Here is a 27,785-nt window from a genome sequence, read left to right on the forward strand (position 1 = left end):
AAATGTGTGTGTGTGTGTGTGTGTGTTGGAATGGGACGGGAGGCAGGGAGAGAAACTTAGAAGAGGAAGAGGCCTCACAGGAGTCACTTTGAGGAAGCGGAAGTGAAGCTGGTATATTCAGAGGAGGTGTCAGCCTGGCCCACAGCAGCAGGGAAGCCAAATGCCTGAGACTAGATGCTGGGCGACACCAAAGTTTGCCTAACTCCTCGCAGGGACTTACCAAAGGACTTCAGCTAGTCTGGGCCATGAGTGACTTAGACTGGTTTCTCTTTCACCCCCCCCCTTTTTTTTTCAAAAGGAGACTTTCTGGCTACATATTAGTTTAGGCAATGCTTTTCCTGCGCACCCAGGATGAGGTGCTGACCCAGGTCCAGCTTGGGGGAAGCTTTATGGATGTTCCAGCTGCTTTTCCAAAGCACACCAGGCTCATTTGTGCCAGTTGAAAGGGCACAATAATAACAGTAGCAATTTAGATCGTGCTTCTCGCTTTCCCCCCTGAAAAGTGGTGAAGTGACTCACCACAGTTCAATTGTCCCTCTCTATCCACCCCCTGACCTCTTTGCAGCAGTCTAAGCTGGTTCCCCAGGGGCTGAGCTGGAAGCCGTGACTGGCCTGACACCCCCCCCCCCAATAAATGTGTTCTCCCAAATGCAATGTATTGTTTTAATTTAGATTTCTCATATGAGGCTGCTTGGAAGGCATTAGAGCAGCATGAGCCCCATTAGGCAAGCACAGTGCTCCCCACCTAACATGAATAATACAAAATGGGGCCATTCAGGAAACTTTTTGGGGGGGTCTGCTTGTTTTTCTATGTGCAGCTTATATGGAGATGCCTGTCCTGTTTGAAATTTACTGCATACCAACTTCTGGTGGTAATGCTGTAAAAACGGGTCTGGGGAAGCTGTGAAATCATTCCTTCACTCCATCCTGACGCCTCGCCTCCATCTTTCTCCATACTCATTTTCCCTGACCCTATGGCTAGAAAATGCTCATTCTCTCATCTTTCTTTCAGCACCAGCCTAAGGAGAGCTCCCAGAACTGGAGCTGGTGAGGTGCTTTTGAGCCTAGAGTAATTAAAGATTTTGAGGTGTCAACAAAGCAGGTAATTAGGTGGAGAAGGTATCAGCTGTCTGAGAGACAAAGAAAGTAATTATGCTGAGCTCTCTTGGTGCTGCCAGTAAACTCAAAAGAAAGATTTGTTGAGAAATGATACTATATGATAGAGACTTCAATGCCTAGCAGGAATCAGGAGACTCTTGGTGAGGCTGCTTGGTATAGAAGAAAGGTTTGGGGAACTTAGCAAACCTGTATTTAAATACCAGCTCCACCTCCCTCTGGCTGTGTGATCTTGGGGAAATTACTTAACTACTCTGAGCTTGATGTGTGATGTGTAAAATAGCGATAAACATAGCTCCACCTACCTCACAGACTCATTGTGAGGACCCAAGGAGGTAATGCATGTTAAGAGCACTTAGCCCAATGCCTGGTGCACAGTAAGTGCTTAATGGTAACGTTATTATGATGATCACTACCATTATTCTTACTATATGCCAGTCATTCTCTGCAGGAGCCTAGAGTTTAAAAGGAGAGACCAATAATTGCAGTTACATGTGATCATGTCATGAGAAGTATGAAGAGTGTACCTATGGTGGCTCAAAGGAGGGAGCACTCAACTGGGGGGGATACAGAAAAGCAGAGAAAGTTTTGTGACTCTTCAGTTAGGTCTTACAAAAAATAAGTGGGAGTTTGTCATGAGGCCCAGGGGGAAAGGGATTCTAGGCAACTGGATCTGCCCACACAAAGCCAAGGAGGTGTGAAACAGCAAGGCCCTGAGCAAATAGTTGGGCTCAGCTAGGCAAGGACTGGGATCTCCTGGGGGGGAGGGGTGTCGGGCGAGTGACCAAGAATCTCTCCAGTTTACTCCCACCAGCCCCTGCACCACGCCCCTAGGCGCCCTACCTGGCCAATCACGTGCAGCGCCCTCCTCTTCTTTCCTCTAAGCAGCCAGGTAAGCTCACACTCTGCCCCAGCGGGCCTTGAGCGCGCCAGCCAGGGGCAGGAGGACCCAGACGGGGCAGGTCAGGCCAGCGGGGGACCCTGCCCAAATCGCGGACCCCTACTTCTTTCCTCGTCCCAGTCCTAGGGCAACGCCCCCATCCCCAATTAAAAAAAAAAAACCCACCACGCACGCAGTCACTTGGATTCTCTAGACAACCCTGTTCTTTCACACACCATACCTATCCACTCAGGCGGCAACCCCACTCCAAAATACACCCGGGTCTCCAACCGAGCACATACACTAGCCACATGCGTCCCCACAACACACATGAACACATCACACCCAAAGACACACACACCCCACACCTTCATGCACATGAACCTTTGAACACACACCTTAAGTAGGCTGACACAAAGACACCTCGCTTATGAACTCACACACTATACACCCCAAAAAACACCACCCGTGAACTCACATTGGCACAGCACATCTAAGGGTAAACACACACTAAACACACATATGCACACGAGGTTCAACAGGCACACACACACACGCACACTGCACACATATACACACTCACCACAGCACGACCCCAAACCCCGAAAGAAACCATACATTGAAAACATCCACATCCAGCTCGCACCCACAGTCACACTATAATCTCATCGGGCAGAAAGGTACTACCTACAAGCGTGCACACACAAACACCGCACAAAACACACGCTCCATGTCTGAGCGCAAACCAAATACACTCCACACCAAGCACTCGGGCTAAAACGTGCGCCGCACACACACCCCTCACATCCAGCCACACGCCGAACGCACACACAGACAAACCGCACCCGCGCGCGCGCGCGCGCACACACGCGTACATGCATACATACATACACGCACAGCCCGCCCCCTCCTTCCCTCCAGGCGGAAGAGAAGGGGGCGAGGAGGGGAGGAGGGGAAGGAAGGAGGGGGGGATGGGCCGGCGAGGCGGTGCAGGCACAGACGCTATTTTCCCTTTGACCTGAGGTATTGCCCCCTTAACGCGCCTGTTCCCCTGTCCCAAGCAAAGGTATTGAGTTGGGTCCAGGCGGGATGGATCCAGCTGCAACCCAGGAAAATTGGAAAGTGGGGGAATCTGACAGCTGGTGGCGAGCGCAAAGGCTCAGCGGGGACCCTGCTTCCGCGTATTATCGACCCCCGGGAGGCTCCTCCTCCTGCACCCTCCCCCAGACCCCGACACTGCCTTGACCTTTGCCCCCCAGGGCGTGCTTTTTCCTTCCCTCCCTAAGAGTGGGCAACTGTTAGGGGTGGAGGGCTTTATTGGTTTCAAGAAGTCAGGAGTTTAGATCTACAGAGAAGCTTTTTGCGAAACCTGTCCTAACCTAGCTTGAAGACTTCTCTTGGAGAACTCACTATTTTGCAAGGCAACTAATTTTCTGCGTAAACATCACTGACCCCGCGCTGGACACATAGTAGGGCATCATAAATGTTCCTCCCTCCGGCTTATGTCACCAAATCTGGTAGAGCTTTCTGCAGCCCGCACCAGCCTGTGACAGCTCTTGGGCAACCGGTGAGTTTTTTTGTTTTTTTGTTTTCTTAGCGCACAAGTCCTCCTGAGAACAGCAGCCTAGGCCAGGGAGCCACCGGCGGCAGGGGGCGATAGAGTCGCCAAAGGTGCTTTGCACTCCTGGCGAGGTACCCCTCGCAGGAAACTCTGAGGCACAGGGTACAGGATACAGGGGTCACTCCAGAAGGCTCCTCGGCCAGATAACCATCTGGCTCCCGTCGCCTGCTTTCCGCCTTTCCGTTGAGATGGACAGCCGGTGTAGGAGAGGTGGAGGAAGAGAACATCTGCCCCCTGCGGCGCATTGTGTAAAGTGCGGTGCCAGAGGCTTCTGAGTCCTTAGAGTTCGAATCCCAGCTCTGCCGCTTCGTAGCTGACTAGCTCAGCAAGTCACTGACTTAGGTCTGCGGAGTGGTTGTGATGTTGGAAGGAGGAAACACATGCAAAGTGCTTATTTCAATTAAGATGTGGAAGACCTCCGTTCCTTTCCAGTCCCCCCTCCTCTCCCCAACCCTAATCAAAGCTAAAGATTTTAACTTTTGGGGCACCGGGGAGTGAGAGGGAGGGATATATGGCCACCAGATGAGGCCCCCAAGCCAGGCCAGAAAGGCAGAGGACAGGACGGACAGGGGTTCCCTTTGCGTTCAATTACTTAAGCGATGTTCTGTGTTAAAGGGAAATGCTTGCACCAGTGATTTTAGTGATGCCACTTGATAGTCACAAGACGTTCCAGGTCACAGCCCCAGTCCTTGGGGCTGCAGTGAGGCCCTTCTGTCCATCACTTCCACTCGTCACAGGTACTTCCTATTTTATTTCTGCCTGTGTTCTTCTCCTCCTTTCCAAGTTGCCACATTAATCTTTTTTAAAAATTTGTCCTGAACACTCATTGGGTGCCAGGGACATCTCCTCTTACTTTATGTCTTGCGGGTGCCTAGCACAGTGCCAGACACAGCACTGTGACTGTATCCATGCGGCATAGACATGTCCTGGGTAAAATCTTTTGGAAACGCTGAGACTTGAGGGCACCAAAGGAGTCATTGTAAGGAATCCAGAGAGAGGACTCTAGTAGAGGCAGCCCAGGCACTGTGGGGATGAAGGGGATGAAGGCTCTGGGGTAGGAGGCTATTCCTTTCCTCCTCAAATCCCTCCATCTCTAAGCCTGCCTGGAAGGGCGTTGTTCCACTGCGGCTGAGGCTTCTGCAGTCAATTAAGAAGAAAGCCTCTTTCCTGGAGGGCAGAGGCCCTGGCCAGCTAGAGGGTGAGTCACTGTCTCAGAGTTGAGCAGCAGAGGTGGCACTAAAGTGGCAATGAATCAGTCCAAGATGGCATGGGGAGATTACCTGAGTGATGATAAGCGGGGGGATGAAGCAGAAGCCTGAGCCCTTGGGGCTGGTGCTAAGTGATAGAGTCTCAGATAGAGGTGCATAGACTCAGCTCCTCACCCACCTCCCCACTTCCGCTCCAGCCCTGTCCGGTCCGAGGATAGACCTGAATGCCTTCTTAGAGGAGGAAGTGAAGTGGAAAGCACCCTTCTTGAGGGGGGTGTTTGGGATACCTGGGTTCCAATCCTGACTCTGCTACTTGCTATGTGACCTTGGGAAAACTCTTTTCCCCTTTGTGGCCAACACCAGAAGGAAGTTCAGGGCGCAGGGGGCTCTGTGCCAGGCCATGTGCTAAGTACTTTACTGATGTTATTTCACAGGCTCTTCATGGTGCTATAGGGTGAGCATTTCCTCCCCTATTTTGCAGTTGAGAAAACCAAGACCAAGTGATCTTCAGTGATCTACCTTTTCACTAATGTATCGTGCAGTATTTATGTATTTATGTTACCAAGGCGATCACTGTAACCCAAGCCAACAACCTGCCACTCTTCTGCTTAAATTGGCTCCCTATGCACTCAGGTTCAAATCATGTCTCCCAACTGGCCCCGATACTGACCCGTGTTGCTTTCCTAGCAAGGCAGTTGGTTACCTGAATGGGTTTCTCTTTTCATCTTCTGTGACACCCACCCACTCCCAACTAAAATCTTTCCCTGGTGTATCAGTCTAAGACCCCACATTAGAAAGCAAGCATCAACAGAAAGAAGCACCCCAATATCAGTTCCATATCAGAAAGGTGGGGGAAGCGGCTCAGGAAGCTGCAGTGAGGAAGGGGAGCAGAGCTGCCAGGGCCAGAAGGAGGGGCTGCAGAAAAATCCAACAGGGGGAGAGAGAGAGAGAGAGAGATGCCAGGGACAATTTGGACTAGCTTCAAACTGCCGCTCCCTCCCTTTCTCCCCCTCTCCTGATCTGCTGCTCTAGAATGTATAGAGGGGCGGCACCCAGCCCATTTTCAGCAGGAGGAGAGGGAGAGATCCTCTTCTTCAATGGAAAAGAAAACTGCCCTGAGCATTCAAATTACATTTCTGTGTTGGGTAAGATTTATTGGATTACTGTGGGAGGAGGGTTGAGAGGGAGGAGGAAGCATCTTCCTGGTCCTGATGGAGGTGAGATGGTACTTCAAGTGCAAAGAGCGCCACCCATGCTGCTGCTGGAGCCAGAAGCTCTCTCCCTTTGCTAGGGGATAAGAGAGACTTGCCACGGGGCTTCCGGATCTCATTTCCAATCCAGGTCCCTGAAAGTCACCTCCCTGAGCCTTTGGGGGGGTCAGTCCATGTCTGCCTGGGCTGCCCCAGTATCTGTGTACACCTGGAGTCAGCATCTGCCCACCTTCCTCTCCCCTCCCTTTCATTCCTTCTCTCCTTTTCTCAGGCTCTGCTTCTTGCTCCTTCCCTCTTGCCAGGGTCACCCGTAGTCTCTGGCATTCTTGACTCTCCTCTTTCTTTTTCCATTCCTGTCCCTCTGCATCAACAACACCCTCATTTTGTCCATTTACTTTGTCCAGGAGAGGAGAAAACCCAATTGGGAGGAGGTGTAATTGCATATTTGAGATTCTCCCCACTTGAGAGCTTGCATTTATAACCCTGTATTACCCTTGTTGCATCAGATGAGAATATTTAGTATTTGTGAATAATATATTTTTGCTTGGCTGAACAGTGATTTGTACGTGTCAGTGCTGGGCTGCAGATTGGAAGGGCAGCAATTTTTGGAAGGGGTATTAGAAGGTAAGATTGTTTGGGCGGGTGTGAGTGCCTTCTGATTTCGCAAGGTGCCAAGAAGGTACAAAAAGAAAGATGAAGGTGATAGTTTTGTGTGTGTGTTGTGTGGTAGGGGGGTAGGTTACTGAGACCATTCTCATCCAGGTGGGTAGAGGACTTTGTGAAGTCAGGTTCTGTTTGCTCTTGCACTGGACTTTGAACAAAATGACCTTTTTGTCTCTGAGTGTGCAAGAGCAGAGGCCCTGGACAAGGTGGGAAACAAGGAGCCAGAAGCATGAGGCAGAGAGGGGAGGGGGTTATTGCTGGTGCAGTCCCTGTGTGCAAAGGGCCAACAAGAGATGTTCCCTGCCCTCCAGTGCCATACAAACCAGGGCAGAGGAGAAGCAATGAAGGGCAGCAAAAAGCGCGCTGAGCTTCAATCCAGGAGTTCTGGGTCTTCCTCTTGACTCTGCCACTATCTCTGTGTCCTTTGGTAAGTTTCTTAGCCATCTAAACCTCCACTTCTGCCTTTCCTTCGCCTGTAATGTGAGATTGTGTGCCATGGCCATGGGAGGGGTAATCTGGAGTGCTCAGAGGAAGGGACCCTGGGGCTGAATCTTGAAGGAGAGATTAGCTTTGAATAAAGGAAGAGAAGACTTGTGGGGTACAGCAAGAAACAGTGGGAGTAGCCCAGGGAATTTAGCAAACAGGTATGCGTAAGGCACTCAGCTGGCTGCTGCATGCAAGATTGCTATGAATCAGCCCCTGCCCCGCCAGGGAAGGCTTTACAGAGAGTGGGGGAATCTGAGCGGCAGAGCAAGCTAAGCGCTCGCTGAGCCTGCAGCTTGTCCCAGGACGGGCGGTGGCCGCCGCACGACTGACCAGCGGGTCTCACAGCCACTTATTCCCTGGCCGGACCAGGAGAGTCGCCAAGAGGTAGTGCAGGGGCACGGCTCCAGGGGCATGAGTGCAGCCCACTGAGGGGCTAGAGTGGGAGGTGACGGCCCCTCCAAGGGAGGACCCGACGTGAGGGAGGGAGAGGAAGCCCGCCGAGTGCTGCACAAGTTCCAGGTTTTCGCGTCCAATGTTCAAACCTGCAGCTCGCGAGCAAGATTTAATTTTTCACATCCTCGGCAGGGAGTGGGAGCTGAGAGGGGTTTTTGCGCGCCGCGGGGCTTTGTTTAACTTTGCAGCTTCTGCGCTCTCTCGAGCCACACCGGGGCGGGACGCGCGTGGCGCACCCCAGCCAGAAGGCCGCGCTCGGGGGCGCGGTGGCAGCCGGAGGCCCAGAACCAGCCTCCGAGGCAGAGGGCGCAAAGTCCGCCCCCGGCGGGCTCTCGGCCCTGCCCCCTCCACCTCCCTCCGCCCTCACCTAGCTGTGGGGTGGGTTGGAGTTGTGTCGAGGGCTGACAGCAGCGCTGAGGCTCAAGGAGGGAGAGACAGAGAGACCCGCTTAGACCCCTCTGCTCTCTGGAGCCCTTAGGCCTGCGGAGGGGCGAGGGGCGCTCTTTTTTCCCAGCTGTGGACAGCCGCAGTGTGGCCGGTATGCTGGAGTTGGCGAAGTCCTGTGGAAGTATCAATGACTCTGCAGACTTGAGAGCTGTGATTCTGCCGCGCTCTTAGATAAACAAGATGATAACAAATTACCCCAGTTGTGTTCCGGCTTGGAGATGCTCACCGACTTTCCCAAGGCCACTCAGCTGCTTAGTAACTGGGTAGGCCTCCTGATTCCCGGTCCAGGGTTTTTTTTCGCTGCATCATAGCTGAGATGGTGGTCTGATTTTAAACAGGGGGTATATAGGTAGTTAGACATTGATATTTTTAAAAATATGGTTATTTTAATGTAGTTTTAAAATACCATTCTTAACATGACAACTACTGGGGAAAACATCTCCCACAGCCCCAATTCTCTATGACACCAATCAGACCAGATTTTGAAAAAGAAAACTGGCAGCAAATCGGATGCTTGTTGGGGGGAAGATACAATCAAAGGAGAAGAGAAGCAGGTGGAGGTGGGGAAACAAAGATGGGGAAGAGGTAGCTCTCAGCACAGATTCTGAGAACTTTATTCTAGAGGTTTCCTTCCTAGGGGTCTGTCCATCCGGATAGTTTGGGGGAGTGTCTCCACTGGTCTTTCCTGTCTCATGTCCACTCTGTAGAAGCCCCAGCTGTGGTCTGCAGGTACAAATGCTTGATGGTAGAGTCTTGTTTCTCTCCTTCTCTCTGTTGTAGTGAATACATTCTGTGTGTGTGTGTGTGTGTGTGTCAAAAAATACATATGTGAAAGATCTTGAGGATGTGTGTGTGCATGGATGTCTATGAGAGTGAATGCATGTGTTTGAAAGAGGGAGTTGAGAAGATGGGAAAAATGAATCAGAGTTTACCGAAAACCTACAGCTGAGTGAGGGTCTTCCTAGTGCTAGTGGACCTGAGAAAATAGTCAATTCCTAATATTCCTTAAAGGAAAAAAGGAGATGAAATGTATTTAAATTAGTGCAGGGAAGAATGATATTAGACCCATGGGCCTTTCTTGACAGGCCTTCAGGCTCTTGACATTTATGTGACCTCCAACTAGGTCGCAAGATACCAAGGGCAGAAACTGGGGCTTTCCACTCCAGATGGCTCCTCACTTTCCTCCCCCATCCTTAGTGTGGATGGCCTGCACACTGTCGTGTGGAAGTCAAAGGTGGGGACTAAATCCCTTTTGTGGGCCAGTTCATTTTTGCCTACATTTCATAGCCTAGACTGACCCCTGTCCCCCCTTCACACACAGTTAGTTGTCTTGCATTTCTAATCACTGAAAGACACAGTGAAGAAACAGTTTAACTCATCAGCTCTGAAAGTGTGTTTCCTGCTGACTGGGCGTGAGTACCCATTTTTGCCTTCAAAGGATGGTGGGAGGGCACTCTTCAGGGGAGACGCTGTCTGCCTTATTCCAGATAATAGCACATCCGCTCAGTCTTCCTCTCAGATTTCACGTTCAGATATTTTGGGGGCAATTCCTCACAGTGGTACAGCACTGTGCCCTTTAGAGGATTATTTCATTCTGCCCTGTCTTTTATTTAATCTTTACCACAGCCACACCTAATAGGTATCATGATTTTTATTTTGTAAGGTGATGGAACTTGAGGCTTAGAAACGTGAGATAATTTGCTACAGGTCACTTGGTTGGTGAGTGTGTGAACTTACATGTGTCGAGGCTGGAATTTGAACCCAAGTTCCAGTCCATATCTCAGGACCTTTCCAGGAGAGCACCCTGTCAACTTGGGGTAGTCCAGGGTGAGGGATGTGGTGAGAAGAACACACAGGGCTTTTCGTGCCTTTTTCCTCTATCTACTCCTCTCCTCTATCTTTCATAATAGTCTTTTTCTGAGCCAGCTCTCTCTCTCTCTGTCTCAATCATCATCATCATCTTATTTACTTATCATAGCCAATGGTCAATTGATCAATTGATCTATCTAATCTACCTCTATTCCTGTGTCCCAAGAATAATGTGTGTAAGTAAGACCTCAGAAATCCAGCTGCCTTCCAAGAAAGAATGTAGTCACTGTTCAGACTGTCCCAGTTCTGGGCAGGAGATGAACAACCAAGAAATACCATGATTTGGTGGGAAAGGCAAGGCCTGGCCTGAGGATAGGTAGGGACAGCTGGTTCCCAGATCAGAGTCCTCCATGGCCTTTTTGTGCAACCCAGGTAAGCCACAACCTCTCCTGAGCCCTAGTTTGTTGTTGTCTGTAAAATGGGGAAACATAATACCCACCTCCCTCCTTCCCAGAGGTTGTTGTAAGAATAAAATAGCATGATTCATTTATCCATGAATCACGAATAGCTGTTTCTGTTTTAATTACAAGACCTTTATGTTCCCTCAAAACCCTCAAAGGTTATACTCCTATGATTCACCTAAGGAACACGTATTGCACACCTACTGTGTGCTAGGGCCTAGAGATAATGGGCATTTTGAAAGCTTTTGAGTAAATGAGAAGCACAAGACAAATTAAGCATTTAAAAACAGGTTACCTCGTATTGATGGAACATCTTATATTTTACTTTTTTGGCCACGACATAATAGAAGCAGCAACCAAAAGGGGAAAACAGATAAACGGTGACATGCCTTGTGATGCCAGCACTATTGTGCACTCTGACACATCCCGCAGATAATAGTGAGAATATCTATAGCTCCTTGTATATGGTGTCACATCACCTTGTTTACATTATCCTTTGGGATGTTTGTGACATAAAGATTGTTTTTCACCATCCTGGGCTCCCGCTGTTTCTTTAGTCAATAACATTTAAAAAAAGGGCATCCCACATTCTATAGAGTGATGACTGTACTTATTTTACAACGAGACTGTAATTCATGGTGGTTGTCTGCCTTCAGATGTGACCTCCCCTGGCTTATGGAATCAAATTTTGATTATGTGCCCATTCTTTTGATTTCGGTAGTTAGCTATGCATTATTTGGCAGCTATTAAGAGTAGAGGTGGATGGGGCAGTGGAAAGAGCCCTAGGATTAAGAAGAACTGGGTTCTTGTCTAGATTCTGCTGTCAAATTGCTGTGTGGCTTTGGGCAAACTCCTACCCCTCTCTGAGCCTCAGTTTTCTGAAGTGTGTAATGGAAGCTTTGGACTAGGTGATGGCTAAGGTCCCTTCTCTCTCTGATCCATTCTAATACACTAAGCAGTTACTGAAACATTCTTTTTTTTTCTGAAGCCAGAGCTTTTCTCAATATATTTTAACAGTACTACCTCCAGTTTATGAGTTTCAGCTATGGCATGTTGGGCTGACTTCACGTATTGAAGAATACTGTTCCCAAATTTAATTATCTTGGGGCACCATCACTGCATAGGATAAAATGAGCCATTTTGTTCATCACGACTGCAGCCTTTGCTGAAATGGAGGTTACAGGGTAACAGCTTAAAGGCTAACTCATTAATACTCAGGGATGGATGAGCTATTGTGCCAGCAGACCAAACTGGTGCCCAGATGTTTTCATCTAGAGACCTGTGTCTCTTTCCCATGTTGTGATATATTAATGGGGATGTCTTTATCCATTGTCACTGCCTGTAGACATTTAAATAACCTAGACACCATGCCTGCCTCATCCACTATCAATTCCTCAAACTCTGAGGAGCAATCAGAGGCTTGGAGCAAAATTCTGATGTTGTCATAAAGTGCCTAGTTTATAAGGATTCGAATGATGGCATCAATGCAGTCCCTACTTTTATTCTCATAGGTGTTTACTAGTGAGCCCTGCTCCATCCCAAACTATTTTATGGGGGCAATGGAGTAAATTAGTCTTCCAAAATGTGAGGGCTGTGGGTTTATGCCTCACTGAAAGCATTTCTGTCCTCACAATGTCAAAGCGGGTGACCTTTCTGACGTTAATTTGTTTCTCCATCTGTGCCATGCATTTCGGGAGGATGTGAGGAACAAGCTTGATGCCACTTATATGTGTTTCCCCTTTTTGTATCATTGGAGACTTGCTCTGGGTGTCCCTCTGCTCTTTGTTCAAACTCTCTCTTTTGGCATCTGCTAATATCCTAACCCCTTAACGTATCTAAATACAATTACACTTTCTTTTGCCAATGACAATGCAAAATTGGATGGTTTGAAAGAAAAATAAATTTTGAGGCATATAAGCATATTTATTAACCTGAATAATAGCGTTTGAAATATGGACCTATGAAGTTAGTTTTTCTTAATTTTGTAGGATGGGATTTTTAAAAGACTTGCCCCTGATGCCATTGGAGATTGAAGAAGAAAGATCTTCCCAACAGTCTCCTGAGATCTCTTTACCTATTTTAATTTTATGTAATTTTGAAACCTGATATTTTCTGGTAAAATCACGCCTGTTGCGAAGAACCTTCAAGATCAATGTGTTTTTTAAAACCAGTGCTAAGTATCACACAAACATTACTCATTTAATTCTCACACAACTGCTGAAATGGGTATTGTATCATTTCCCCATTTTATAGAGGAAGCCACTGAGGCTCAGAGAATTCAACTAATTTTCCTATGGTCACACAGCTAAGAAACTGTAAAGCTCTGCTTTGCACTTAGTTCTACTTAGCTCTAACTCCATGAGCCACTACAGATATTTGTCTAAGGATATTGTTTTTGCAAATGTCTTGAATTTTAGGCTGAAACTGAGAGACCCCACTTTCTCCTTCCTTCTGTATTTTTTGATATCATGGTCACTTCAGGCCAGCCCCATGGCATGCTGAAGGGGGAAGGGGAAGGCACTTTGGAGACACAGAGGTCTCTTGGCACCTTGTTCCCTGTGAGGAGCTTGGAAAACCAGGCCTGAGGACAAGTATTCAGATCTCAAGAACCTGCTACATGCCTCTCTGTCTTGGTGGTGTTGAAGCCTGCTTACTTGTCCCCCCTCTCCACCCTTTCCATTAGCTTCCTGTCTGGGCACACTGGCCTCCCTAACTCTGCTTATTCTCCTGGTGCCTTGAGACACTTGAAGGCAAGCAAGACAGTGTCAATTTTACTGGCACAACTGCAGCATATGATTGCTCTTAAGTTTAGCCCTCTATCTTTGAGCAGGAGGCAATGACAAACGGTTTATTCTAAGGCCTTTGATTTCCTTCGTAATTGTAAGCATCGAGGCTGACTCATCTCTCAAAGGCTTTTCCCTCTCTCTCCCTCTCTCTCTTTCTCTCCCTCTCTCCCTCTCTCTCTCTCTCTCTCTCTCTCGTTGGGCTGGTGTTGTTTTGAGGTTTTCTTGTTTGTTCTTACCTTATTTTGGGGGGAAAGAAGGATTGATTTTCATCTTGATTTTTGGGCTAAAGATCCAGCCTACTCTTTGGATGACCAGATCTGGGAAGCCTTGGAAGAACTAGCTGCAGCTCCAAAGCAGGTACCAAAAAAATGTCTGAATTGGGGCAAGGGGAAAGAGGGGGAAAAAGGGAGAACGGGGGGAAAGGAGAGAAAGGGGGGAAAGGGGAAGTAATGTCAGAAAAATTCAGCCAGAGCTAGGTTGTATGTGTCAGGATGAGACCCTGAGCTAGTAGGTTCTGGGACCTGCTATTGTGAATGGGGGCTTGCTAGAGAATTAGTCTGGGACAGAGGTGGGTGCTGTGCATGTATCTTTCTTTAAAATGATCATTTTTGTGGATGCAGTTTGGTGGTTGGGCTTAGGCATTCACCTTGAGTCCAGGGGTTGGTGTTTTGCAGTTGAAGTAGCTTTAACAAGATCCATGCTAAGGGTTTTCCTCCTAGCTCAGTTCCGAAGCCATAGAAAGACCCCTCGTCTTTTCTCATACTGGACTTCAGTTATCTGGCAGGAATTTATTATTGACATGCATGACTTTGGCTATTAAGGAAAGTGGGCAAAAGAGAATTTTGGAAACAAAAGAGGGGTGGGATTTTGTGGGTCTGTGGGTTTGTTTGTGTGTTTGTTTTGGACAGAGCTCATTTATTAGATTTTTGAATGATAGACTCCTACCTACTTTTCCTCTGTTAAAGTCACATTACCTGATCTTTGGAATTTAAGCCCCTCCCCAACTCAATTATAATAAATAGAATATTACCATAAAACTCCCCGGCAAAGGGGAGCTCAGGGAAAAAAAGGCATGTGACCACTTCCCTTCTTGTCAAAAGGTTTAGTTCCCCCAAATTATTTTCTCTCTTAAGAACCAGCATCCACTCATTCACCCAAACCATAACCTTTGGAGCTGTCCTAAATTCTTTCCTTTTTATTACAATTCCCCTAAATTCCATCAATTCTACCCATAAAATCCATCCCCTGACCCAGCCCCAGTGACACTGGCTTGTATCAGCATCTCTTTGCCTCTTGGCTGATCTACTTACTTCAGACTCTCTACCCAAACCAGGCTTTTCACTGTTCCCTGTGCTTTTTCCAACTGCAGCTCTGACTCTGTCACTACCTGCTGAAAGCCCTGCAGTAGTTCCCTACTGCCTTCAGGAGAAGGTCCAGCTCCATAACACGGCTTACAGGGCCATTCCTGAGCTCATCCCTGCCTATGCAGATTTATCTCCTTCCATCCCCTTTAGACAGCTTCAAGAATATAACAACCTCTCTCCCATCTCTCTGCCTTTGCACAAGCTGTTCTCTTTCTGGACGTTTCCCCATTCCCTATCTCCAGGCAGATTTAGATGTTTCCTCCTTTCTGCTCTCATAGTATTTTGTTTATATCTTGGCCATTGACTTACCACAAGGTTTTGTAAATTGTTGCCACCCTGTGTATCTCCTTCATGGCACTGTTAGATCCTTTATGAGAAGAGTAGTATTATCTTGCTATATTTGAATCTTTAGTGCCTGGCACAAGGTGGGCAGTTCATATAGATTTTTAAAAAATGAAAGAATGGAAGAACAAATGAGTAATAGAGGTCAGGATGTGCAGGAAAGAATGCTGTGTGGGGTCCAGGGAGATCCCCACTGGGGGACCCTATGTAGCCCGGGAGCAGTGAGATAGTGGGTACCATGGAGAAGAAACATATAAAACAGGTTTGCCAGTACACTAAGTCAAACTTCACTCTGATCACCAATCCTGTAGCATGGAGTCTTACTAGAAATGTCTTCAAAATGATGTTTGTTTGTTTTGGTACAAACTGGTGTTTTTTTCATGAACAAAAATCATTTAATCAAGTTGCACAGTTTTTGGTAAATAGAGAAAAGGCAAAAGGCAAACAAAATCCTACCACTTAATACAGATGCTGTTCATATTGGGGTGCATTTCTTTCAGTCTTTTATTTTTAAGCATTTTTTCTTCACATGGTTGTAATCATAATTAATACAATTCTATATTTTGTATTTGCTGTTTAAAAGCTCTTTGTAAATATCACTTTAATGATTACATAATTTCCTAGACTGTGGTCATTCCATAATTTATATAATAGTCTTGTTGCTGGGCTAGCTTTTTCCCCTTACATGTTTTCCTGTTATGGCTCATGTACATATGGTTTTTCCTGTCCAGAGGAAGATTTCATTAGGATAGATTCCTAGAAGGGAATTACTGGGTCAAAGGGCCTGGGGATGATATTTGGCTCCATACTTATGTGTCCAGTTTGCTTTCTGGAAGAGTTGTACAAATTTTCGGTGTTCCTAACCTAGATGGATGTGCCCATTTCATCCAAACTGGACAGCATAGAGTAGTATCATTAAAAAATAAAAATGAACTCCATCACTATTCTAATTAACTGATGCACAATATTACCTTATTCTTGTCTCAGTGTACATTTTAAAATTGTGAATAAGGTTGGTTGATTTTCTTTTTAATCTTTTTTTCCTTATTTTTTCTTTTTTCTTTTTTTCCTTTTCTTTCTTTTTTTGATTTCTGTCCTCCCCCCCCCCCTTCCTAACTGGGTTTTCTCTTTTCTGGACTGTCGGTTCAGGGCTGATTTTTTTAAGTTTTTTTTTTTTTTTTTAATACGCTACCAGAGGCATCTCTGCTTGAGGGTGAAGCCGCCTCCCAGTTTTCCCTCCCCTTTTGCCACCCTCCCTACCCCCCATAGCTCCTTCCACCAGGTCCAGTGACAATTGGATGATGCAGCCTTGATAATCATTCGATTCCAGAATGGGTGGCTGCAATCCTTTTCTGAAGGCAGCAAGGACACTGTGCCCCAGAATCATGCCCCCTTTGCTGTTACTGTCCGCCTTCATTTTTTTAGTGAACGTCCTGGGAGGAGCCCCAGGACACAATCCGGACCGCAGGACGAAGATGATATCAATACACAGTCTGTCCGAGCTGGAGCGTCTGAAGCTGCAAGAGACTGCTTACCACGAACTCGTGGCCAGACATTTCCTCTCTGAATTCAAACCTGACAGAGGTGAGCCGGCCCGGAGCGTGGCGTCCCCGTCTTCGGGCGAACGGACCCCCGGTCGGGACGCGCTGAGTCGGGGGTCCAGGAGGGTGGGAGGGGCTCCCCCTTGGGTCGCCAGGCGCCGGGACCACTGAGGAAGTGGGAGTTGAAGGGTGTTTGAATTGTGGGGGAGACCAAGATTAGTTGAGTTGGGTCGAAGCCTGGGGGGCTTGAGGGGCGGTCAGACAAGCAGGCGGGTGGGCAGGGACAGACAGGTGGACAGAGGGCAGGTGAAGAGACTGACGCACCAGGTGCGTTGCGCGAACGAGCCAGAGCGAGGCAGAGGCGAAGAGGGACACTCTGAGAAAGGGCCGGTACGCACAGAGACAACGCGCTCGAGAGACGGCGAGTCCAGGGAGATAGCGAGACAGTGGGAGAGACGCGCCAATCTGGGCTCAGAGCGGGAGGGCTGTGTGCGCGGGAGCACTGGCGGGAGGTGCGCTGCGAGCGCTGCCCACCTCAGCCAGCTGCGGGTGAGCGAGAGGGACAAAACCCTGGATGGGGTCCGAGCGTGCAGGATGCCGGGGGTGCGGGCGGACTCGGCAGCCCAGGGGAGGCGGGAGGGGGCGCGCGGGCCGAGGGGCGCCCCTGCGGCAGTGAAAAATGCGGGGGGCGGTGGGTTCACCAGGCGCGCGCAGCGCGAGCGGCCTGAGGGCGCCGCAGGAGAGTCGAGAAGACCCCGCTGCGGGGGTCTGAGCCCTGGGACCGCGCAAGTCGCCGCTTCTCGGCCTTGGCGCGTGGAGCCGACGGCAGCCTGGGCTCGTGCGAGCCCGCAGGAACTTGGCGACCCCTATTTGCCGCCGCGCCGCAGGCGGAGCCCCTCCCCTAGCCTGTTGCACTGTTCCGGCGCCTCAGAGCCGGCAACTGAAGCTTGAAGCCTTGTGTGGAGCTACTGCCGCGTGTGACACCGTGTGCGGTGCGCACGCGGCGCCTCCAACCGTCTGATCTGGTTAAATTCTTCGAGTCTCAGGTGTGGTAAATAGGCTTGGTCCCATTGTCAAACGGGGAAACTGAGGTTGGGAGAAAGCACAACACTTTCAACACGCTGCACCGGGCTGTTTGCCACTCCCCTCCCTGTGGATCAATACATTGCAGTATTTTCGACATTTATTAAATCCTTTTTGTGTGAGTGTGCGTGTCTTTTCTTTTTCTCTTCCTGTAGCTCTACCTATTGACCGTCCAAACACCTTTGAGAAGTGGTTTCTGATTCTGAGAGGACAGCAGAGGGGTGAGGGGCTCTCTTAACTTTTCTTAGGAGCTAAATGGGATGCTGCCAACCCCCCACCCCCTTGTATTGTGTCCCTGGCTACTGGAGGCTGGGCAGTGCTCACCGCTTCTGGGGGCACCCCCCCCCCCCGCAACCCCATAGAGGATGATTTCAGGAAATGGCGCACTAGCTGCAGGCACGGGGCGGTCCCAGCTGATCTGCCTAAGCCTTCTCGGTGCACCCACCCCAGACGGATCGCCCAGAAGAAACTGCCCTCATTGCTTGGAGGCTATCACCCCCTGGCAGGACTTAAGGCATGGACCTTGAGTTCCGTCAGGGTTGTTTGATTGGAGCTGAATCCTTCCGCCAAACCACTGCAGGGTCTTTTCGGCTCACTCCCTGGGGAGGGGCGCTGCGGGTCTGGAGGGGTGGGGTTGGCTGCAGGCGGTTGCTGAGAGGAGTGCCACAGGCCCTGCAGTTCCTCCTGATTTAAGTGCCGCGGAGCGTTGACGTTTCTCATTCTTTCTCTCCCTGGCTCCCCAGCCGTATCACTCAAGACATTTGGCATTCGTCTGGAAGAGGTGCTGGTGAACGAGCTTACCCGCCGCAAGCATCTTGAACTAACAGCAACGATGCAGATTGAAGAATCCACTGGTCAGGCGTCGGGCCGTCGTCGGGGAAACGTGGTGCAAAGGCTGTTTGGCCGCATCAGGCGCTTTTTCAGTCGCAGGCGGGATGAGCCCTCCTTGCCTCGGGAGTTTACTCGCCGTGGGCGTCGAGTGAGTTAAACAACTCTCTAGGTTCAGGCAGTGGCGTTTCCTGAGGCATCCAGGGATGGGGTGGGGGGGCGGAAGGGTCAAGGCCTGTGTCCTCAGAGGAAGGGGGAGGTGAACAGAACAGGTTGGAGGGGTGTAATTGGCTTGCCACGGACAGAATGTCCCCTGTTATGAATATGACACAATCCCCAGGAAGGTCTGAAGGGACCCTCCTACCCACCCCATTTTTAAGATAGTTTGGGTTTCTCCACAGGGTGCAGTATCTGTGGACAGCCTGGCAGAACTGGAGGATGGGGCCCTGCTGCTGCAGACCCTGCAACTTTCCAAGATTTCCTTTCCAATTGGCCAGCGACTTCTGGGATCCAAAAGGAAGATGAGCCTCAATCCGATTGCTAAACAAATCCCTCAGGTCGTTGAGGCTTGCTGCAGCTTCATTGAAAAACATGGTAAGTGGCCCTGAAAATGATGGTTAAATCAAGGTAGGAGGCAATTAAAGGGAAAGAATGGTGTTCTAGAAATGGGGAGAGAAAATAGTTCAAGGTTCGAAAATGGGAGCATTCCTCTGCCAATTGGGGTTGGGATTCAGCTGGGGAGAAGGGAAATGCAGTGGGGAAGGGGCCCAGAGATACCTAGCATTCCTTGGTCTTTTCTTTTAGGCTTAAACGCGGTGGGGATTTTCACCCTGGAATACTCGGAGGAGAGAGTGCGTGAGGTAAATTGGTTATGTTTATACTTACGTAAAAGCAGGGGTGTGTGTGTGTGTGGGGGGGTCTTCCCCACAGACCTGAGAGGAGTTTCATGACTGGTGTGTAGGGGGGAATCAAGGTCTTCCTTCTAGCCCCTCAGGCACACCATGTTGCCAGCTCCCTCCACTGAAGCTTGAGACAGGAGGTGGCCTGTGGTGGGCAGGGCAGAGGGTCCATGCATTCTCTCCGTTTTTCCTAGCTCCGTGAAGAATTTGATCAAGGTCTGGACGTCGTGCTGGATGACACTCAGAATGTGCATGATGTGGCTGCACTCCTCAAGGAGTTTTTCCGTGACATGAAGGACTCTCTGCTGCCCGATGATCTGTACATGTCCTTCCTTCTGACAGCAAGTGAGTCTTCTGCTCTCCCTTCTTAGGCAAGGAAAGGAAATAGTATGGGGGTCTCAGGACAGAGCTCTGGCTGCAGGACCCCAAGGAACTGAAGGAATAAAAATCAGAAGATGAAAACACCTACCTAGATTACTTTCCTTGCATCTCTTAATAGTCCATTGTAAGTCTATTGTTTGGAAATTTCTCTAGGGCTTCTTGAAGCTGTGTGTGCCCTCTCAGGACAAAGAAGAACCTAGGTTCTATAGAAGGGGTCTGATTTTGATGGGAGCACTTTCTTGCTTTTAGGGTTCCTGAGCCCAAATGCTTTCGGAATGAATAAAGACAAGATGCTTGGGTACTTTCTCCATAGCCTTCCTCAGTTTTCAAGCATCATCACATCTCTCTTGGTATCAGGTTGCTGCCAAGGCTAGCCCCCTGAGCCAGCTCCTGTTTTCCTTCTTCTAGCTCTAAAGCCACAGGATCAGCTTTCTGCCCTGCAACTGCTGGTTTACCTGATGCCACCCTGCCATAGTGACACCCTGGAGCGTCTGCTGAAGGCCTTGCATAAAATCACTGAGAACTGCGAGGACTCCATTGGCATTGATGGACAATTGGTAAACAAAACAAAACAAAAACAAAAAAACAAACTCTGGAAAAGGGTAATGAGAACAGTAGGGGACATGTGTGGGAGTATATGAGAGAGAGACAAAGACACACAGTGGGAAAGGGAAACAAGAACAAAAAGAGTCATTTATATTTGTGTCATTTCCATCAGCACCGCAGGGTTGATCACTTTCTGCTTTCCTTTTTTGTAGGTTTCAGGCAACCGTATGACTTCCACCAATTTGGCTCTGGTGTTTGGTTCTGCTCTCCTGAAGAAGGGGAGATTTGCCAAGAGGGAGTCCAGGAAGACAAGACTGGGGATTGATCACTATGTTGCTTCTGTCAATGTGGTCCGTGCCATGATTGATAACTGGGATATCCTTTTCCAGGTAAGTGGAACCTCTGGACAAACTTATTTCACAGCTTTCTCTCTCCTATTCACAAGGCAAGGGAGAGACGTACATGCATCCCCGAGGGTAGCCAAAGCAAGCAGCCACCAAATCTTCCAGAAATTCCTCCTGCATTAGCTGGACATGGTGCCTTCAGTCCTGGGTACCTGATAGAGATGAGTCTAAATTTTAAAATGTCATGTAATAAAGGCTAACATTGCTCATTTTACCCTCAGGTGCCTCCCCATATTCAGAAGCAGGTTGCTAAGCGCGTGTGGAAATCCAGTCCTGAAGCCCTGGATTTTATCAGACGCAGGAATTTGAGGAAGATCCAGTGAGTGTTTTCTTGGTTTGTTTTAGCTTGGCCTGAAGCAGCATCACCTGTGAGGGCTTCTAATCCCAGACCACCATCATGTTCGACAACCTCAGTATAAAAACTGACTTGCTTTTTCAAATTCATTCCTATCCAGGAGTGCACGAATAAAGATGGAAGAGGATGCTTTACTTTCTGATCCAGTGGAAAATTCTGCTGAAGCCCGGGCTGCTGTCCTTGCTCAGAGCAAGCCCTTTGATGAAGGTCAGTTCCCTGCTGGAGGTCAGGCCCTTGGTGAAGGTCAGTCCCCTGGTGAAGGTCAGGCCCTTCCTGAAGGCCAGGTCCTTGCTGAAGACGAGCCCCTTGAGGAAGATGAGTCCTCTGAGGAAGATGTGTCAGCTCATGAAGAGCTAGTATTTGAGTATCTCAATCAAGGAGTAGTCTTTGGGGAAGTTCAAGGTCTCGAGATCCCAAATGACCTTGAGATTCAAGGCCCACATCTCGAAGGCATCCCCGAGCTTGATGAAGAAGATAATGACAATGGTGACGATGATGATGACGATGTTGATGATACCCTGAATTTTGATGATCTTCTGCCCCTTGAAGATATACTAGACCCTGATGATGAAGTTCCTGAACTCATTGAAATCCCAGACTTTGAAGAAATACCATGTTTTGATATGGTCCCAGACACTGAAGAAGCCCCAGATGTGCAAGAAATCCCAAATCTTGGAGAAAACCCAAACCCTGACCTTGAAGAAGGACTAGTTTTTGAAGACAACCAAAATCTTGACCTCGCAGAAATTCCCTATCTCCATGTAATCCTGAACAATGAAGAAGCCCCAGACACTGATGAAATCCCAGACCACTCAGATGCTTCAGGTAATGATGAAAACCCAGATTCTGAAGAAGATCCCAATCTTGAAGAGGTCCCAGCTCTTGATGAAATCCCAAATGATGAATCTTCAAATGCCAAAGCAATTCCAGACCACGAAGAAACCCCAGAAGTCAATGGAATTGCAGTCTCTGAAGAAGACTCCAACCCTGAAGAGGTCCCAGCTCTCCCATGTGGTAACAAGCCCTGAAGATGTGTCTGATTTTGATGAAATTCAAGACCAGGAAGAATCCTCAGATGTGAGTGGAGTCCCAAACAGTGAAGAAGCCTCAGATGCTGAAGAAATCCTGGGACACGAAGAAGCCTCTGATGTCAGTGGAATCCAAAACTCTAAAGAAAAACTCAATCTTGAAAAAGACTCAGTTCTTAATGTGGTTCCAGATCCTGAGGATGCTCAAGTTCAAAACAAAACTCCCAGTTCTCAGAAAGACCACACCAACAGTTTTGAAGAGGACAAAGTTAGCAGTTTGGCTCCAGAGCCTGAATAAGTCTCCATTCTCAGCACAATTCCAGATCCTCAGCCAGACCTGGCTGCCAGTCTTGAAGAAATCATGAATGTGGAAGCTGTCCTGATGCCTAACGATCTTGACTCCAAAGAAGTTTGGAGTCCCAAGGCAATCCATAAAAAAGATGCAGATGTTACATTTTCTGTAGATACCACCCTCCTTAAAAACAAGTCTCGGCCTGGCCAAGTCATGAACCACAAGTCCTCCCCAGAGTCATTGATGACCTGCTTTCTCCCCTCCATGAAGTGCTGTAAGCTTCTGGCTCCAGCTTTGTTACTCATTTGCTTAGTGAAATTAGTCAAGCTGGTTGTCGGGTGGTGGTGGTTGTTAGGAGGCCTCCCTCTTCCCCGCCTTCCCAGTGGTATTGTCCATTTGCTCTGAGCACGGGGTATCTGTCTCACTCTTTCTCTTCTCTAATTTAGCCCTACACCCACAAACTTTCACAGTGGGCTTAGATTTAGAGATCTATGTTCTACTGTTAGGCTGCAGTTTTCTTAACATGTCAAATGGGGATACTCATTCCTATCCTTAACTTCTTGCCTCGTATTGTATTTGAAGGGCAAAATTAGGTCTTAGTCCCTTGGATGCTGTGCAAAGTATAAAGTCTAGAAACATAGGAGTTAACATTGTTACTATTTTCCAGGTTCCTCTGAGGAGCCAGCTGTGCCTCCCGGCACTGCCCGTTCCCATGACGATGAGGAAGGAGCGGGTAACCCCCCCATTCCGGAGCAAGACCGCCCATTGCTCCGTGTTCCCCGGGAGAAACAGGCCAAAACTGGCATCGGCTACTTCTTTCCTTAGATGTTTTTCCTTCTATAAGGTGCCGGACAGGGGAAAAGGGTGGGGGTAGACCTGGGATGTCACAGGAAACATTGAGGAGAGTGTTGAAGGTAAAGATCTGAGGGTAAGAAGGATTTCCACCTGATGCTCTGGTCAGGCTGAGAATTCCAAACATACTGCCAGCCCCTTCACTGGGAATGTTTGGTCCCTATCGCTAGTAAAAGCAGAGATGTTTCTGTGTCATGCCCAGGCTCCCTGGTGCTACCTTGCCTTTCTCTTTTGCCCCTGATCTTGGCTTTCCCACACTGCAGCCCTTCCTTTAATTGATGTGACATTTGTGGTAAATACCTTGTCCCAGAGAAGCTCACAAATCTCGAGGTGCTTTCCCTCCCCCCAAAAGGGAATTGCATGTTTTTCCTGACTTTCCTTCCCTCCTCCCGAGAGCTCAATTGGAAAGGCCCTCAAGAGGCATGCTAGGACGTTAGGTCAGCCTACTGACAGCTGACAAATAATTAATGCTAAACCATGTCACACCAACTCATAGCCATGTCCCCGCAGCAATTCCACCACCTCAGGATTCCCCCCCACCACCCCGCCAAATTATTTAGATCAATGGCTCATCCAGTGGCCACTCCCAAAATTCTGTGCAGTTTGGCTCAGGTCACACTAACAGGGAAACCTCAAATGTAAGCCTAACTAGCCTTCTGGGATCAAAAGTTAGAGGAAAAATTTGATTTTATTACCTAGATCTGTTTTACAGACAGCTGGAGTTCACATCCTGTTGTCAGCAAAACAGCTAGTTAGGTAGAAACACATAGTTCCAAGTAGCTAAAGTCACCTGATTACAAATGTTCTTAACTATCGTCTCTGTAGTTCCTCTATGCAGGACGGTACAAATTTGCGGGACATGCTCTGGTAACACACAGATATGGGTTATGTATGACATCCAAAATTATAGCTGATATTGATGGGTAACAACTGCTAAGGTCCATAGAATGAAGAATGTATTGTATTGAGGGATAGAAATTGATCACACAATGGGTAACAACCACAGAGCTCGAAGATTTGTGATTGCTAAAACTTCTCTGGCATTTAATCGTTAATAAACATCTGTATTGTGACAGTAGCATATTCATGGCTTACTGTGTGTGTATGTTTTTTAACTTGAAAATTGTGTTGGTGAGTTGGAGAGCTCTGATTGGAGCTGAAGGGGGAGAAGAAGTAGGGAAGAGGAATAAAGGAGAAAGGATGACATGGAATAATGGGATGGAGAGGAATGAAATAAAGCAAATGGGAAGATGTGGAATAAAAGGGAGGGATAATGGGGAAATAGCTGGGTGAGATGACATGGAATAAAGGGGAGGGTTAATGAATAAAGGGGAAGGATGATTTGGAATAAAGGGGTGGGGACAAAAGGGGAGGAGTGATGGGGAATTAGGAGGTGCTGGGGTATGAAGGGGAAGGGTGATGTGGGATAAAGGGATGGATGTGATGGAGATAAAGGGAGGTTATGGGGGATAAAAAGCAGGGGTGATGGAAATAAACAGGTGGTGATGGAGAATAAAGGGGAGGGATGGGTGACATGGAATAAAGGGGAGGGGGGGTATGGGATAAAGAAGAAGAGGGCGATGGGCAGCAAAAAGGCATAAAATGGAAGACAGGGGAAGAGCTGTGGTTGATTAAAGAGAATGGAAGAGTTAAAGTAGAATAAGTGGGATAAAAGGGAGGGATGATGGGGAATAAAGGGGCAAAGGTAATGGGGTATGAAGGGGAAGGGTGTTGTGGGATAAAGGGGAGGGGGTGATGTGGGATAAAGGGGTGGATGTGATGAGGACAAAAGGGGGTTAAGGGGAATAAAAAACAGGGGTGATGGGGAATAAAGAGGAGGGGTGGGTGACATGGAATAAAGGGGAGGAGGGATATAGGATAAAGGGGAGGGGGCTATGGGATAAAAGGGAGAGTGATGGGGAATAAAGAGGAGGAGGTGATGGGGTATGAAGGGGAAGGGTATTGTGAGATAAAGGGATGGAGGTGATGGGGACAAAAGGGGGTTTATGGGGAATAAAAAGCAGAGGTGATGGGGAATAAAGAGGCAGAGGTGATGGGCAGGTGACATGGAATAAAGGGGAGGGGGTATGGGATAAAAGGAAAGGGTGATGGGGAATAAAGGTGAGGGAGGGGTGACATGGAATAAAGGGGAGGAGGATATAAGATAAAGAGGAAAGTGGAGTAAAAAGTAAAATGGAAGACAGGGGAAGAACTGTATTTGAAGAGTTAAAGTAGAATAAATGGTTAAGGAGGGATGAAGGAGATGTAGGGGAAAGAATGAAGCTTAAGAGGAGGGCCTCTAAAGGGGAAAGGAGGGGAATAAAGGGAAAGACCGCTAGACATTCTCAATGGAGAAATTCCCCCCCTGGACTGGTGAAAAATGAAAACCTGAAAACATCTGGAAATCTATGATTTTTAGGGGTAAGAGAAGAACTTGTAGCTGTTTGATTGATGGGACCTCCAACCTTTCTTGAAAACTTAAGACTTCATGACATGCTTGGAAATTTCCCATATCAGGGACAGGGCTCCAGAAAATGAAATGTGTATCATTTATTTTTGCACACTTCGCTTTAGGATATTTCCTCGCATAGAGTTTTACAGGGAGCAGAAATGTAATATCAGCTCCCTCCCATAATAATTATAATCATTATTATGATGGTAGTTGACACATACTGAGTTCCTCCAAAGTGTCTGCCACTGGGTTTGAAGCTTTACATGCATCATTTTATTTAATATTTGCCACTCTGTGAGATACATGCTACTGTAATCCTCATTTTTGTCTTGAAGAAAATGATATACAGAGAGGTAAAATCATCTGCCCAAATGACACATCTGGTTAGCGGAAAACAGCCAGTCTCCAAAGCTGGAGTGTTTAACCACTAGATTATGCTGGGCCATCCATTTTAGAATTCTTCCTCTGACAAGAAGATGCATGGTGATATCGTTGGGCAGTTTTTTGGATGGGATTTGCACTTTCAAAAAGGAAATTTCATGTCCCTTCCTACTAGGTCCTTTCTTTCTACATGGGACAAGATGTTAGACAATAACTGCTATCTCAGGTGGATGCTAGCATTTGCATCTAGGTCCCACAGATATTAAAGCCAGGGGGAAATATAGAGCTCATCCATTCCAACTCTTTTGTTATTTTTGGTCACACAAGGGCAACAACTTGCTTGAGGTGGAGATTTGGATTAATATTCAGACAAACCTTCTGACTGCCATTCCCAGAACTTTACGGGACTAAAATAGTAAAATGTGTCCCCAGAAGAGTTTTCCTGTGGTTTCCCCACTCAGCTTAAAAACCAACACAAAAGCCAGATAATAAGCAGGAAAGTAAATTGTTTCAAACCATTCCTTTCACTTTCTGGCCTTCCCTGAAACCAGGTTTTGTCCCAGATCTTATTGTTTCCCTTACTTTTCTCCCCAGTGCTGACTGCTAACCAGAGGGTTTGAGCTGAGATTGGTGAGGAGATGCGGGTATTATCCTCACTCTTCCCCATACTCTAAGGGCGATTTCAATAGGCTTTCTCCACACTTCAAGTCCTGTCCTCATCCTAGGGGGACCTCAATAATAACCGTATGAAAGACCTGTCCCACACACACTCTGGCTTCACCACCTCGACTTTCGCTTCTTAGCACTTCAACCACCCCCAGCCACTTGGCATCACTGGGCATGACTGGACTTCCGAAGACTTAAGTTCAATTTCCCACTGTGACTCAAATCTCCTAACAGTGGCTGGGTGCCACGTCATCTGCTATTTGGCCTCTTTGAAGTGCCCAGAGTCCTTCCTTTCCTCTTTATTTCTTTTCTTACCCAGCCAGATGTCAAGGCATATTGATTTAAAACTGACCACATCTTCAACCCCTTGCCCTCCAAATACCATATCTGTGCTAGTTAGTCTCAGGTTTGAGGTGTTCTGAAAATCTGATCTCTCCAATCTCATAATGACCACTGTGAGAGAAAGGAGCGGCACTCCACATATTGGTGCATCTAATAGAATTTCCAACCTGAGCTGGTTCCTCAGGCCACTCAGCAATCCTTTCACATGCCCCAGGTCATCTCCTTCTCTAATTCTCTGCTCATTCATATTCCGTTTTTACATTATTCCCATGAAATAACAGCCCTTTTGACTCTAACTCATTTCAAATACATCCTCTCTTCTGCTTTTTCTCGTTTTCTTTCCTCTTCTTTTCTGGTTTCTTTAGGTAGGAACTTAAATTACCGTTATTCTCTTTTCTAATGTAAGCATTCAGTACTTTCACAATGTACCACAAGTTTTGGTATGTTGTATTTTCATTCTGCTCAATATATATATATATTTTATTTCCCTCGAGACTTTCTCCTTGACCCATGGATTATTTAGAAGGTTAGTTTCATTTCCAAGTGTTTTAAAAGTTTTCTGTGATCTTTCTGCTATTGATTTATAGTGCTGCCTGGCTCACCTATTGTAGGTGGGACTTACATTTGATCTAGAGGAAGAATGAGCCTTCTTGGGGTACCTTCTGTTGCTAAAATGAAGCTGGTATTCAAGAAATTGCAGGCCTGGATCACCTTTTTCTGTTAGGTGAGAGGACATAGGATGTCTTGATACTGGCCTGTTTCTTCAGTCTTGGGATCCCAAACCAGTACAGTATACTTTCCTCTTTCAGAATTCTCCTTTGGTTTGCTCTGGTTGTTTCCAGGGCTTATAGCTGTACTTAGTAGGAAGGAGCTTGGACAAAAAGGTCC

The 27,785-nt window shown here is 47.7% G+C and overlaps 1 protein-coding gene across 2 annotated transcripts in view; it reads left to right on the forward strand.

Moving 5' to 3' along the window:
• The window catches only part of ARHGAP36 (Rho GTPase activating protein 36), a 30,776-nt gene extending 6,637 nt beyond the window's left edge, over positions 1–24,139 (forward strand). Inside the window, exons 2-12 of one of the 2 annotated variants that reach the window (XM_026520595.4) lie at positions 16,273–16,431; positions 17,627–17,692; positions 18,215–18,450; positions 18,701–18,893; positions 19,104–19,159; positions 19,393–19,543; positions 19,988–20,136; positions 20,338–20,514; positions 20,751–20,848; positions 20,985–21,091; positions 22,872–24,139. In XM_026520595.4, the coding sequence (XP_026376380.1) occupies positions 16,273–16,431; positions 17,627–17,692; positions 18,215–18,450; positions 18,701–18,893; positions 19,104–19,159; positions 19,393–19,543; positions 19,988–20,136; positions 20,338–20,514; positions 20,751–20,848; positions 20,985–21,091; positions 22,872–23,029 (1,550 nt within the window). In that variant the 3' untranslated portion in view covers positions 23,030–24,139. Of the gene's footprint in view, positions 1–16,178; positions 16,432–17,626; positions 17,693–18,214; positions 18,451–18,700; positions 18,894–19,103; positions 19,160–19,392; positions 19,544–19,987; positions 20,137–20,337; positions 20,515–20,750; positions 20,849–20,984; positions 21,092–22,871 lie in introns of those variants that run through there. The other variant, XM_026520597.3, reaches the window with a different exon arrangement.
• Positions 24,140–27,785: the final 3,646 nt, after the last annotated feature.

This window comes from Ursus arctos, chromosome X (assembly GCF_023065955.2).
Source record: "Ursus arctos isolate Adak ecotype North America chromosome X, UrsArc2.0, whole genome shotgun sequence".
Lineage (NCBI taxonomy): Eukaryota > Metazoa > Chordata > Mammalia > Carnivora > Ursidae > Ursus > Ursus arctos.